The 15,161-nt window shown below is 54.0% G+C and overlaps 1 protein-coding gene across 1 annotated transcript; it reads right to left on the bottom strand.

Annotated features, from left to right (window-relative positions):
- Window positions 1–1,944: 1,944 nt before the first annotated feature.
- Window positions 1,945–12,710, bottom strand: SEPN1 (selenoprotein N, 1; the record flags this gene model as incomplete). Its single annotated transcript, XM_008943988.1, is given in 11 exon segments — window positions 1,945–2,115; window positions 2,453–2,554; window positions 3,254–3,366; window positions 3,970–4,075; window positions 5,127–5,315; window positions 6,285–6,366; window positions 8,569–8,706; window positions 9,524–9,648; window positions 10,330–10,542; window positions 10,988–11,118; window positions 12,593–12,710. Coding segments are annotated over 11 exon segments (1,488 nt in total), but the record flags the coding sequence as incomplete, so codon positions are not given.
- Between the last annotated feature and the right edge of the window lie 2,451 nt (window positions 12,711–15,161).

The following is a 15,161-nucleotide window of genomic DNA, read 5'->3' as shown; positions in this document are numbered from 1 at the left end:
GCCCCCGAACCCCTCTTTGGGTTCTGCTCCTTCTGCCGCTGCTCAGACTAACCCCTTCACCCTGAATGCCACCAACCCGGGAGCTCTCCGAGGGGCTCTGGGCAGGCTGTGAGAGCCCTGCAGCTCGCTGGGAACACCGAGGTGCTCTCCTGTCCCAAACAGGCAAGACCAAAGTCCCCTGAAGGGATGAGACCAAAGTCCCCTGAAGGGACAAGTTGGCCGCTGCTGCTGCAGCTCAAACGCTGCCTGGAGGCTTTGGCACTTCTGCAGCTGCAAGAGCTGCCAGATCCAAGCCTGTCACTGGAGGCCCCTTGGAGTGAGAAAAGTGCAGAGCTAATGCATAGTTATAAAGCTGATACTGAGAAACATCCCAGGGGTAATTAATCTCACTAGAGCAATTAGTGAAGCTACACTGGTTCAGCCCAGAGGCCTGTCTAAGCTCAGTGTCCTGCCACGGGTGCAGATGGGAGGGCTGGGGCAGGGTGGGCACAGGGTATCACTATCCCTGGTGAAGATCACCATCCTCACAGGTCCTGGAGCCCAGGAATGAAAACTCTCCTTCAAAAAAAAAATCAGACCAACAACCCTAAACAAAAACAACCCAAAAAACCCCCAAAGGCCTTCCCCTATTCGATTTGGTCCAACAAAATTGTGCTTCAGAGAGCAGAGAAAGCATCAACAACCATGGCTGTCTGCAGCCATCTCTTGCAGATGCTTTGTCTCCTCACCTGTCTACAAATATGCCTTAAAACCTGTCTCATTTAACCTTTCTTTCTCCAAATTACACTCACTCTGTAGCCAGGCATTGGTACAGAGCAGGAGCAACAGCTCAGGGTGGTTCTGGAGAAGGGACAGTTTGGAAAAATCTCCTGAAAATTTCTGTAGCACTGGTGGTTTTTAAAACTGCTCAGCTCAACCAGTGAATGCTCTCAGGACAACACGGGACCTCTCGTTCCCCAAGGGACCTTCATCACGGTTCATCCTTCCCTGTGACCTGGAAGCTCAGAGCAAACGAGGATGGAGCATTTCAGCACCTCCGAGGGGACACTGGGAGAACAGGGCCCTGGGCTGGGTGGGGTGGGGGCTGCTCACGCCCTGTCCCCACAGCCTGGGGTGCACAGACTGCACTGGGGCATCTAACGGGGGCTTTGGCACCTCCTCCCCTGAGTTCATCCACCCTGATGCCTCTGAGCTGGTCTCTGTTCCTAATTTCACTGTGTGAACCTCAGCACCTCCCTCAGATGCAAAGAACCTGAGTAAGTGAGACCACTGTCCCACCCCACCTCACACACTGCTGGGAGGAGGCCTCTCCAGAGCTCCAGCTCCCACCTCCTCGCTCACGGCCACACGTCAGCAGCCACGGCCCCGTTACACGCCGGTGGCCACGGCTGTCACCAGGTGCCATCCTGGAGAGCCACCACCCACACGGACAGCTCAGAGCCACGCTGCCAGGGACAGCTGGAGGACACCAGCTCCAGGAGGGAGCTCCCCACCCGGGCTGGGTCCTGCCTTGGAGCCCCCAGGGTTCACCACGAGTGTTCAGGGCTAACGGCGATGCTGTTGTGTGTCCCAACAGAGTCCAGTCCTCCAGACCAGGGGCTTCAGGTGACGCTGGGTGTGGCTGTTACAGGAGCTGCACCACAGAGGCAGGACAGGAGCTGGGAGAACGGGAGGGTGGGTGGCAAACCAAGGCGTATGTGCCAGGAACGTTTATAGATTCAAGTATTTCCACTCCTGTAAAAATTTGCCTGGACTCAAAAAGGGCAGATTGTGTAAACTGGTATCACTTGGCCTCAAACCAGTACCCAGAGCACAGCCCCAGTCCTGGGACTGTCTGCACCTGAACATCAGCGTCTGGCGTGAGGATGAGGAAGAATTGCTGTAATCAAAATAGATCTCTGAAGTCTTTGGCCATCTCTGTGGGGCACTCGGGTGCCTTTGTTTTTAGGTCTGCAGGTAGGGTTTTGCTCTTTGCAGTCCTTCCTTCAGGAACTGGAGGTAAGTTGCAGTTGAAGGGTCTTCAAAATTGGTTGAGAAACTAAAGACGTTGCTCTCGACATCTTCAGGCTTCATAGAAGTAATATCCAGGAAGTGGTTGGCATTGATGTGGTGAACCTGGGACAGAAAACACACAAGGAGAGGAGACTTTCAACCCCAACCACTGCCTTGGCCTTGAGCAGGACACAGGTGACAAGATTGTAACAAACAAACCTCTAACAGTTTGCAAATGCTGATTCAGCATAAATCTCTGAATAAAAAGACATTTGTTTCAGATTTCTTGGTGGAGCTGCTGTGTGTCTGTAGCACAACACCGAGGGGGACCATGGCCCCACAAAGGCCTGAGGAGCCAGGGCATGGCTGGGGGAGTGGACAATTGCTTTGGGGGCTGGCCCTGCAAAGGGCACGTTCTGAGGGGAAGAGCCAAGCCCAGCTAAAGGGGTAAGGGACATACCACCGTGCCGTTGGGGAGGCAGATGATCATCTCCACAGGGAAGTTGTATTTCTCCAGGTGCAGGGCAGCCAGCTTGCTGTAGAACTCGTTCTCTCTGTTGCTCTGTAAGGAGATCCCAAAATAACACGCTTGCACACACCAAAACCAGCAGAACAGCACAGGGGGGAGTACCTCAAACACAGGAGGAAGGGGGAGACCAAAGAGCTGCTCTGGTGGAAGCATGGTAGTAAGTGGTTCCATTCTCTCCATCTGTTTTACTGTTCCCCTTCAGTCAGGCCCCCCCTCCCTTTTCAGCTGCAGTTTTTCTCCTTGAACAATAAAATCACCCCAACACTGGCAGTTCCCAGGCACACCAACAGCCTGACCCCAGCTTTTCCCAGAGTCTCCAGCCCCATGACTGACCCCAGCTGACAGCACAGGCTCAGAGACAGGCTCCTAAGTGGGGAAAGGTGCACTCAGGAGACTCAGGGTTCAGACAGTCAGACAGTATTTGGCTGCTGACTGGGTTCCCCAGAAGTCAGTTTGTTGATGGCGCAAACGGCCTTGGACAGGGCTGTCTCACAGCAAAGCATCTGGTTTAGCTTTTAATCCTGGCACCACGACAGAGCCCATGGGGTCATCGTGCCATTTTCTTACCCTGCCTCCATCTGGTGTTTGCTCGACCCCTGCAATCACTAGGCCATGAAGGACTTGGAACCAAAATCCCCCTCTGGCCCAGGTGCAAGCTCCCTGCTCCTGCTGCCACCCCTGTGCCAAGCTCTGTCCACGTTCCCCACCCCCAGATGTGGGTGCCAGGCTCACCTGCAGCTCTTCCAGCTCCTTCACCAGTGACCAGCTGCTAACGAAGCTCTGGTTCCGCAGGGCGAGGACGGGCGAACTTTCCAGGACGGTCTCCCGGAGAGTCCGCCCCGAACCTGGCAGGGGCAGAGGCAGACAGTGCTTTGCTGTGCTCCTGGAGCTGCCCGTGCCCGTGTCTGATGCCACCACAATGTCACCGCTCCGGCTGCTGTGGCAGCTGCCCCAGCTTGGCCCATTTTAATCCTTTGCTGGCAGTTTTTCACAGCTTGTTGTTTCCCGTGCGTGCTGCTGGCAGAGAGGACTCAGCAGAGCAGAGCACAACCAGCTGCAAGGCCACGGGATGCCCCTTGCCATGGAAGCTGACTGGTTGGGTGTTTGGGAGAGGGTCAGGGCTGCAGATATCCACCCTGAGTGCCTCTCTGTGTCAAGCAGAGCTCATACACACTGCAGTTTTTAGGGCAGACAAGACTGAAGAGAACTACCCCCCTCCCACCCTCCACTGCCTCCCTGAATTAGTCCAGGGATTGTCTCCAGTAGGTCTGATCCTGCCACTGGGGATCTAAGCTCTGATCAATAATTGCCCATTTCCAGCCCTTTCCCATTCAGCACCTTCAATGCCAAAACAAGCAACACAACATTTACTGCTGGCTCCTGACCATCTGCCTGGCCCCCAGCTCTTCTCAGAGCCTGAACAAGAGCCATGCTGGGAATGTCCTCACCTCAGCAGGACTGGTCGTCCAGGGCACCCCACAGCAGGATCGAGTGCACCAGCTTCTTTTCTGCTTTTGCTCTCTCAAAAGCTTGTGTGAAGGGCAGATAGGAGACCTGGAGGCAGAGAGACAGCTTGAGACACAGACACAGAACAGCCCATCTCAAAACAAGCAGGGTCTGAAGGAACCAGACCCACCACATCCCACAGGAGACAAACAGGGAGTTTAATCTGCAGCATATCCTGTGGATTAAAGCAAACAAGTGAGTGGGACCCCCAGGGACAACTCCATCTCCTGGGGAGGTTGCAGTGAGCCCCTCACAGCACGTGGGCTCCTCCCAGCCCCTACAGAGCCCCATCTTCACACACTGCAAAAGGCACCTGCACCCCTGTGGGCAGGCTGCCTGTGAACGCACCTCAGCAGCCTGGTAAATCTGGCCTGGAGATATTATAAAACCTCACTGAAACAGCTTAAAAACTGTCTGTGAGGGACCATGTGCAGAGATCGTCCCAATCACTCAAATGAGGGGAACTTTATGAACATCTTGGCAGCTCGGAGGGGCATTTGTAAGCTCAGGCACAAGGAGAGAGCCACTGAAACGTGTCCCTTCAGCCAGGGAAGCAGTGACAGGCAGTAGCCATCTGCTCCATGGGCTACTGGCAGGTTCTGTAGTTTGGGTCACCCAGTGCTATAAATTCCTGTCTCGCCGTGGGCCGCGGAGGCGCAGGCGGATTGTGTGTTCTCTGCTGATAAGGAAAGCCTGGTCCAAAGGCAGCTGAACGTTGCAAAAGGAACGCCAGAGGAACAGCATTTGTAAGCAGCACAGTCACCTGCTCCACTCAGAACTCGTGTCGGCAGCTGCTGATAAGAGGGAGGAAGGCTGAGCCTGCATTTACAACAGGAGCCTGGGACACGCTGTCGAGGCTTTGGCCCTGCCTGTGCTGCTGTGCAGCCCCCACGGGCCTCTCAGAGCTGCTGTGCCCCCTCGGCTGGAAACTGGAAACCCAGCCAGCCACACACACTGCCTGGGAGCCCCTCACAATGCTCTGAATGCTGATCAGGCTGTGGCCTCTGGCTTCTGCTGCTTCTCAAGGTGACTGGATGTCTCACCGAAGATGACCTGCCCCAAATAAACGTGCCAAGAAAGAGCCCGGCCCCTTCCTCACCTTCTTAAATGGATACATGGCCACTTCCAGCTTCTGGGCTGCCTCTTCCCAGGGGATTTCCTGCTGCCAGGTTATCTCTTCAAACACAAACTGGATGGGCTCCCCTGAGGGATCTCTGCTGTCAATCACATTTCCGTTCTCATCATGGATCACAGAGGGGGTCGAAGGCCCTGTCGATTCCAGCTCCATCTGCAGGAGAACAGGCTGAGTTGGACACTGCAGACATCCCACTCCTGGTTTTTTTTGTGCTCCAGGACAGGATAAAGATGCAAAATAAGACAGTGCAGCTTCTAACGAGGATACAGCTTGATCTGTTGTCTCCTGGAGCTGCACTTTAACAGTTGCAGGTGTGTTTTCTTGGGAAATAGCAGCAAAGCAACTTCATTTCCTTCAGTTATTGTCTGATTGGCCTCACTAGACTGGAAATGCATGAGACCAGTTCACTCCATGTTCCCACCTTCCCAGTGGAGATTTCTGACTGTGGGACATCAGATCCTCAAAACCCCTGGGACCTGCAGGGCTCGTTGGGAGCTCTTGCTCATGGCACCAGCACAGCCCCTCTGCTGCTGGTTAGCCACGAGAGGGTGCAGGAGCTGTTTGGGAGCCTCCCTGTCCTTCAGTGCTCTGGTACATCTGAAATTATTTTGTAAGTCTCTTTTCCTGACTTTTGCCAATTAAAAAGAAACATGGATCTAGTTTAGGAGAAAATGGGACTGTTAAATTCAGACATTTGAAATCCTGATTTGTGCTTCCTGTCCCAAGAGCTGGGATTACCACAAAACAGAATAACCTCACGCAGCTTCTAAATTCAGACACACTGTTGTTCATACACCCCTCTGGGCTCAGGGCCTGGGTTCAGCTCCTAATCTGCCCCCACTGCCTGTCAGACAACTTTTTAAAAATGGAAACAGCCATGTGACTCCAGAAGCTTAGGATTCAACCCACACAGAGGGGAAAAATATCAGAGGAACTGGCAATAGGGAGGCACACAGCTGCAGAGGACACACACAGATCAACAGAGATTATATTGTAATATTGAAATGTCCAAGACAAAGCTCTAAAGAACAGGGACAACTGGTGCTACACAGCTCAGGGCCACTGCAGCCTCACTCCCTGCCAGGGGGCTGCAGGCACAGGGGGATGGGTGTGACCACAGACCTGGGGCAGGTAGCCAATGTCCACTTCCATGCTGCTGCTTTCACTCGCCCCGTACAGCCACTCCATGTCCACGTTCAGAGACCTGTGAGGTGAAGGGGGAACGTTCAGAGTCACCCAAGGCTACAGCTGTGTACAGTCACAGAATTGTTTGGGTTGGAAGAGACCTTTCAGATCCTGGAGTCCAACCATCCCCCAGCACTGCCAGGTCCCCACTGCCCCGTGTCCCTCACACCACATCTCCACGGCTTGGGAACCCCTCCAGGGGTGGGGACTCCACCACTGCCCTGGGCAGCCTGGCACAGCCCTGGACAACCCTCCAGGGCAAGAAATTGTTCCTCAGGGACAACCTCAACCGCCCCTGGGGCAACTTGAGGCCGTTTCCTCTTGTCCTGTCCCTTGTCCCTTGGGAGCAGAGCCCGACCTCCCCCTGGCTCCAGGCTCCTGTCAGGAGCTGTGCCGAGCCAGGTCTCCCCTGAGCCTCCTTTGCTCCAGGCTCAGCACCCCCAGCTCCCTCAGCTGCTCCTCCCCACACTTGGGCTCCAGACCCTTCCCCAGCTTTGTTGCCCTTCTCTGGCCACGCTCCAGCCCCTCAAGGTGTGAGGGGCCCAAACCTGAATCCAGAATTCGAGGTGTGGCCTCCACAGTGCCAAGCCCAGTGGGACCATCCCTGCTCTAGTCTTGCTGGCCACACAACTGTGTATGAGAAACCCCAAAGAAATCAGAACAACCAATGCTCCTCTTGCAGGGTCAGCACTGAAGCCCAGAGCCTCTGGCTCCTTGGAGACCACCAGGTTCCCTGCACAAGGCCAGCAACACCAGATCCCTCCTGGATCAGGGCCCAGGCTGTCACCCAACACTCTGGGCAAATGTGCTCACACCTTTGAGTACTGTCAAAGTACAGGAGAGACAGAAGTCTGTGCTCCCCCTTCCTTCCCAGCACTTAACTTGCACATTCTGATCCTACAGAACTTTTTAAAGTGTTTTTTTGGAAGCAGAAGGCTTTTGTAAGGGGTTGCTGGCAGAGCCCTAAGTGTCTGCTTGCTGTAACGAATGTGCTGACAGAGCCACAGGGATTAAGTCACCAGGGTAATGTTATAATAGAATTTTCTCTCCAGCTGTCATGGGCGAAGAGGTTTGAAGCTTCTTTCCCCTGAAACACTTCCAGCTGCTTGCCAGGGAGCAGCAAAGAGCCAGTGCAAAGCTATGCACACAAAACCTTAACACTGAGCAAGAAGTATGTTGAAGCAAGAGCACCAGGCTTTGCTGAACTTTGGTGCTTTGAGCCAGGCCCCAGGATTGCTGGGGGCTGCTCTCCACTCCCTGCCCATCTCTCCCCACCCTCCAAGGACCATGTGACAGCTACTAGTGAGTGAATCAGACCCTGAAATGGGTCCAGGATCCTCAGCGACTAGCTGAGACACATTTACTGGTTTTAGAGAGAACTGCAGAGCTCAGTTCACTCAGATTTTCCAGGGACCTGGCTGAAAAGCATGAGCTCATCCATCAAACAGCCAAGGAGCCTGCTGCAACTTCCAACAGGTACCTGACACCTGCCAGAGTCCCTGCCATAGCCAGGGACTGGTGGGACAGGTCAAGGGGAGCAGTGCTTGCAGCAAGGCTGCTAATCAAGAGGCTGCTGCCTGTCTCTAGGACACCACCAGGACAACCTGAATTCCCCATCCCTGTGTGTCTCCCCCTGTCCCTGCCATTTCTTCCCTCCCCTGAAGCTGCTTGGCACAGGACAGCCCAGGCTCACACGCTCAGCTGACACACGTGCCAGTGGCAGCCAGGTTGTGCAAGGCCACCCATCCCCAACCCCGTGTCCCCAGCAACCTCTGCCCTGCTTTGCCCCGGTCCCTCCTCTGCCCTTTGTCCTTCCCTATCCCATGCCTCAGATGCCCCCCAGACCTGTTGATAAACAGCTCTTCCTGAAAAATTCCATCAGAATCAGTTTAGGGAGCAACTGTATCTGGAGACTTGAGGGCACGGTGACCGGTGACAGAGAAGGACGTGTGGGGAAACCAGGTAAGCAAACAGCAGGACCAGCCCAGCCAAAGCTCAGGCTGCAGATCTGCCCTCCCTCCATGGGCCAGGGTGTCCACACACCAGAGACAGCACAGGGCTGTCACCACCCTCCTGTCTTCAGAGAGCCCACCAGCCCCTCTGTACACCCCACACTCAGTCCTGCACAGGATGGGATCCCAGAGCCCCTGGGTTCCACTGGTCTCCACTGGCAACAATCCCCATGGCTGTTCAGCACCCAGGAAGAGAGGAACAGCTGTACCTGTTGTTAGGGACAAAGAGCTTAAACTCTCGGACGTGGGAGGAGTCCTTGGAGAGGATGATGTGACCTGTGAACTGGCCTGGGGAAAACCAGAAGGGGAAGTCTGGTGGCTCATTCAGCTGGAACTCAGCATGGATCCTGAAATGAGAAAGGAGCCACCAGCTGCAGTGCCGTGAGGAGGGAATGGATCATGCACTGCAGATGACAGCAGGGAGAAGTTACCTCCAGGCACCAGAAATTAAGAAGCTAAACTGGGGCAGAGGTTCAGTTCAAAAAGCTTTTCATGTCACACAGTGAAGGAAGTAAAAGGCTGGAGCAGATCCCCCGGGTCAGGATCATCTCCAGTATCACTGCCTTCTGGGCCTGGGCACTCAGTGTCCATGCAGGAAGGATGAATTCCATAATCACTCCTCAAAACACAGGAACAGACTCAGACCCCTTCAGCCTCCCTCCCTGCTTGGTCAGGCATGGAAAACCTGCATGTAACAGCCCCAGTAAACAACAGAACAATTCCCCAGACTCCTCCCTTGGAAAGGTGCTCCACCCCCCAGTTAACCACAGTCTAACAAATTTCTTCCTAATTAGACTCTCCCCTTTCAGGCGAGGATAACTCCAAACCAAGGGTGATGGAGAATGGCTGCTGTCCTGCATCTGGGCAGCAGTCCCTGCCTCACCAGGGCCTCAGTGACACTGGGAGCACGGGTGCCCCCTTTGGGTGCCAGCACAGCATCACACATGGGCAAGAGCTGGCTCTGACCCACCCTCTCCTCACACTGCTTCACCTCCCTCCCAGGCAGGACACATCTGGTCTTGCTTGGGAACAGGACCACACACACAGTGACAGGCATGCACTTTACCACGGGCTCACAGCAGCCTTCTTCAGTCCCCTGAGATAAGGAACAAATTCAGAAGTGCCCCCAAACACTCCTCCAACACCCTGGACCCACGGCCCTACCTGAAGGCGATGGTGTAGTAGAAGGTGCTGATGGCCTGGATGCAGGCCACAGCTCCCTGCGGAGCAAAGCGGCTCTTGACGAAGGGGCGTGGGTGGAACATGCTCAAGAGCCTGTGGATTATCATCTAGGGGAAGAAGTGTCAGAGAGCAAAAAATGAGAACAGTTCCTCCACCACAGGTCAGCTGCAGCTCCAAAGTATCCCCCCACCAGCTCAGGAAGGCAGGAGAACTGCTATGACTTAAAAGCTAGCTTGGAGCAACCCAGTGACAAAACAAGGAGATAAAGCAAGAGAGTGTTTTAAAAATAACTGGGTCCTCCACAATTTTTATGCTATTCCCATTGTTTGGAAGTTTCCATCATCCCAGTCAGGTGAATGTCTGAGCACGGAACACTGATCTAGGAGGCTGCCACCATCAATACCAGTTAAGACTTGGAGAAGTTAGTATGTGATCAATAAGCTCCTCAAGGCACCATCACCTTTCTCCTTTCTTTCTCAGCAACCCTCTCCACTCCCTGTCTGGAAAAGATGGAGCTAAAAACCCCAACACTTAAAGGGAGATGAAGTTACTCAAATCAGCCTCATCTGGCCATGACAGACACCCAGAGCTTCTGCTTGCTCTCAGTTTGATCTCCTGTTTAGGGGGAGGTGCTCTTGTCTGTATGTTGCAGCCTTTTTGCTTCCTTAGAAAGCCCCGGGAGACACAACACAGCAGCCTTGTCCACTCTGTGATTATTCTGGGCTGTAAGGCAGAACGTTCACACAAACCACCTCTCAGCTATATAGAAATTAAGTTTCATAACTCACTTCTTTGCCCTTGGGAGGCGGAGGGTAAAACCTGTTGTTGGAAAGGTACCCAGTGAAGATGTTCAGTTCACTAGGAATTATCCACCACGGATCCCCCAGGTCCAGTTTATTCTTTGGAGGAAGAAAGGCTTTAAACTGCCTGGCAAACATGACACTCATTGGGACTGCTGGGGCAGTCCAGTTCCTCAGCCCAGAGAGTGCAACGTGAGAGATCTGTGAAGAAAAGACACTGTCAGAGACTCCTCAAACACACAGGAGAGCTGGTGATAAGCAGGATTTTAGGGGGAAACAAAATAGAGCACATTTTAAGTTCTTCCTACTGCCCTGAACACCACCAAATAATCCTGTCATCTTTCAGTTATGTGAGTAACAGGGAATGGGAGAGAGGGGAACATGCCACTGAACAGCACTGTTTGGACTCAGCTCTGCTCTGAGCTTCCCAGGAAGGGCAACAGGGGCACAGAGCTGCTGAGTGCACTGAAAACAAGGAAGTGCTGCTGAAAGGGGTGAGCTGGCTCCTCAGAGCAGAGCCCAGAGGCTCGAGCAAGACCACCTCCCCTCCTGAGACACCAGCACTTCCCTTCCAGCTGACGTTCCCAGCCCACAGGGTGTGTTTATCCCAGACTTTCTGGCCACCCACAGCCCGTGTGATACCTACCCCCAAGAAACCATCTTTGCTCTTGGTCATTGTTTCCATGACCAAGGGCTGGAATTTGGCCACAAGGGACAACGTCTCCCCGCCCGCATCAGGCGTCTCCTCCTCTTCCAGTTCTGAGATGGGAGCAACCCCTAGACAAAGGGACAGGAATTTAAGCAGCTGTTTCCTCTCCCTCCCCTTTTAAGCATTTCTGAAGTGATTACACATTTACCCTGGCAAATCCAGGAGCACTGGGAGTTTCCCAGCTGTCCAGAACCCAGACCCACCTCAGAAACCAGCTTCGGCCGCATGAATTAAAGGGGAGCCCTTCCTTTTAGGGGACAACTCTCTAAACTCCATGGCTCAGTTGAGCAGCCTCGTTTCACCAAGGAGGGATCAGAATCATAGAATCACAGAATCGTTTTGGTTGGAAGAGACTTTTAAGATCATTGAGTCCAACTGTCACCCCATCCCTGCCAGGTCCCCACTGCCCCGTGTCCCTCACACCACATCTCCACGGCTTGGAAACCCCTCCAGGGGTGGGGACTCCACCACTGCCCTGGGCAGCCTGGCACAGCCCTGGGCAACCCTCCAGGGCAAGAAATTGTTCCTCAGGGACAACCCAAACCTCCCCTGGGGCAACTTGAGGCTGTTTCCTCTTGTCGTGTTGCTTGTTCCTTGGGAGCAGAGCCCGACCCCCCCCTGGCTCCAGGCTCCTGTCAGGAGCTGTGCAGAGCCAGAAGGTCTCCCCTGAGCCTCCTTTGCTCCAGGCTCAGCACCCCCAGCTCCCTCAGCTGCTCCTCCCCACACTTGGGCTCTAGACCCTTCCCCAGCAGCTTCATTGCCCTTCTCTGGCCACGCTCCGGCCCCTCAAGGTCCTTCTGGGAGTGAGGGGCCCAAAACTGACCCCAGGATTCAACGTGTGTTCTCACCAGTGCCGAGCCCAGGGGGACAATCCCTGCTCTAGTCCTGCTGGCCACACTAGTGCAGATCCAAGCCAGGATGCTGGTGGCCTTCTTGGACACCTGGGCACACGCTGGCTCATCTTCAGCTGCCTGTTGACCAATCCCTCCCCCCAGGTCCTTTCCCCTGTGGCCACTTTAGCCAATTCATCACAGCCCAAACAAACAACTGGCTGTATTTCAACTCTCAGCTCTCCTGTACATCACCATCGCCACACTTCCTCCTGCTTGGCACCACCATGAGATGTTGGCCACACTCTGACACCCTCTCCAAAGATGATCTCTCCCAGTTGCTATCTGAGAGAGGCTGCTGCAGCCAGAGCAGTGTCAGAATGAAGTGCTGTGACTCACTAATAGTTTTGGCCCAGCCTGGGCTGAGCTGTATTTGTTGCACTCACCCATCCCAAATCCCCTTTAAGCTCTAGACAAAGTTACTTATGTACTTTGCTAGTCCAGCAACGGGATCTCCTGCCTTATAAAAACTCTCTGTGAAAGCCATGTCTAGTGCTTAAGCCTTTTCAAAACCACGTAAAGCCCAGCAGACTCTCTTCATGTAAATAAGACCCAAACCAGCACCCAGACAAAAAAATTAAGCTGTGAATTAAAACTGTTGAGTGTGTTCTCTTCAGCTTTTGCTCAGTCTGCGAGGCAGACAGATACCCACCCGTGAGCTTCTCAGCTATTGGCTTGAACTCCTCTGGGCTGAGGTACAGGTCGTTGTTCGTGTCCAGAGAGGCAAAAAGAAACCGCCCCTCACTTCCCAAAGACTTCAAGGCCAGCTCCTAGTTTGGGAAGAAGAGGGAAATGAAATTTCATCCCAGCCTGTTGCAGAAAATCACCCCGGCCGCTCTCAGCGTCAGAGTTAATTTGCATTCTTCCCAGCACACAAACACAGCCATCAAATGGAAAGATTAACACCCCTTGGCAGGGTTTTGTGCTATTTACAACAGGGATGGGTGTCCAGGAACTGTTGGCGTGAGCACATTAAAGCTGCATCTGGCTGAGTAATTCAAAGGGAATCATTTGCTCATAGTCGGCCTCAAAGTCCTTTGTCAAACGAATTTTCAACTTTTTTTCCAGCTAGTTAGTCCTAAACCTGCATATATTCAGAGCACCTGGAAACTCTGATTCCTGCAATTAGCTGATGTGCAGTCAACCAGTCAGAGTATGGGACTATCCACAGGGCAAAAACAGAAAGGAAATGAACTGAGCCCTCCAAACCCGGCAGAAAGCAACCTCACCTCCCGCCGTGCTGGGATCCACACAGCCCTCCTGCTCTGCTCACCCTCCTCCCCAGGTCTCCAGCCCCAGGACTGGATGGAGCACTTCACCCCTGCCTCTGCAGGGAGCACTGTCTGCACCTCCAGCCAGACATCAGGGAGCCAAAAATCCCACAGTCTTCTCCAGAAACCTCTGCCAGGTCCCAGCCACCCTGTGCCTCATTTTCCTCTGCCCACACAGGGATCACTGAAAGTGCCACCAAAACACAACATCTCCCTTGGAGACATCCCAGAAAGGCTCCAGGTGCTTCTAGTCCTTTCCTCTCTGCAGCAACCATCCCTAAAGGGAAAGGGGCAACTTGGGAGGCAGAAGCAAAAAGCTCCACGTTGGTGTGAGAGCAAGAGACACAAAGCAAGTCAGAGAAGCCACAGGGCCCCCAGCCAGCCTGGAGCACAGTCCCTGTGACCCATCACATGGGCAGCCTCCCCTGCCACCCCTGTGAAAGCCTAAGGCTGCATGGAGAAATCCTCTGTACCCTGCTGCTTGCCCACCCTCCTCCTCCATTGCCTGCAGCACCGTTCCCATCCCCTGAGCTCCTGCACTAGTTTATTTTCCATCTGTTGCCTGCCAGCCTGAAGCAGCACTAATGCAGCCTGGAAGGCTTCGCTCCTGCCAACTGCAGCAACAAAAGCACTTCAGAGCCTTCCAGGGCAGCTTCAGGGCTGAGCCAGGCAGAAATAAAAGAGCCTGGAATAAAGGCCAGAGATCTGGATGGAGACACGGCTGAGGAAAGGCAAGGAGGGGAGCTTGCAGGAGCTGAAGAAAGGAATGAAGGCAAAAGATGGTTATTTATCCACACATGGGAACAACCCACTCCAGGCTGCCCACATTAATGGGGCCAAAACTGTGCCTTTGTTCCCCAAACTAATGAAGATGCACATGCAGTCCTTAAAGGGGCCTGTCAGAGGGATGGGGACAGATTTTTAAGCAGGGCCTGTTGCAATGACAGGACAAGGGGTGATGGTTTTAAACTGGAAGAGGAGAGACTTAGACTAGAGAGAAGGAAGAATTTTGTTACACTGAGGGTGGTGAGCCCCTGGCCCAGGCTGCCCAGAGAGGTGGTCACTGCCCCATCCCTGGAACCATTCCAGGGGAGGTTGGCCGGGGCTCTGAGCACCCTGCTCTAGCTGGGGATGTCCCTGCTCCCTGCAGGGGGTTGGACCAGATGAGCTTTAAAGGTCCCTTCCCACCCAAACCATTCCCTGATTCTATGATCCTGGGCCCTATGAAGAAATATCAACATTTTTATGAGCACCTGCCCTGTTCCCTGACTGCCACGTGCCAGGGTCGTGTCACGAAGCCTCAGGCCAGGCTTTGGAACTCCTCCAGCCTGGAGGTCCTGCTGCTGCACGGCAGGGACTGCACCAGCCTCCTAAGCCCCCAGTGCAGGGAGCACACAGCAGCCTCCTCCTCTGCAGAGGGGCCTGTCCTGGCCATGTGCTGAGCTCAGAGGACACGGTCCATTTCCTAGCCCCAGCCCCAGCACGTCAGCCATTCCCTCCTGATGAATCTTTTAGAGTCTCTCTTATTTTTGTACTGTACAGACATGGGCCTCAAGGGATGGGAGCAAATGAGCAACAGAGTTTTGGGTTGGTTAGAGCTCCTGCTGCTCTAGGCTTAGGAACAGTTGTGATCATCTACTTAACAGGGCTGAAGGCAGAAAGAGACCCAGTTACACTCCACACGTGCAGAAGAACATCTCTGACTGCACCAGCAGAACGTGGAGCAGGGATGGACACGAGTGCCTGGTGCTGGGCATTAGCACCCAAAAATCAATGAGACAAGACCTGTGAGCACACCCCCATCCCTTCCACCCACCCTGCACACAGGTCAGAGACGTGGTCGCTTTGTGGTCAGGAGGCTTAACGTGTATGCACACACCTCCCACCTCCCACAGCCTCCCTGGTGGCAGGATTGGTGCTGGGCTCCAGCCTGCACCGGGGGCTGCTGCC

The sequence above is a fragment of the Merops nubicus genome, unplaced genomic scaffold (assembly GCF_000691845.1).
Source record: "Merops nubicus isolate BGI_N331 unplaced genomic scaffold, ASM69184v1 scaffold24337, whole genome shotgun sequence".
Taxonomy (NCBI): domain Eukaryota; kingdom Metazoa; phylum Chordata; class Aves; order Coraciiformes; family Meropidae; genus Merops; species Merops nubicus.
This window is presented reverse-complemented; position numbering and strand designations above follow the sequence as displayed.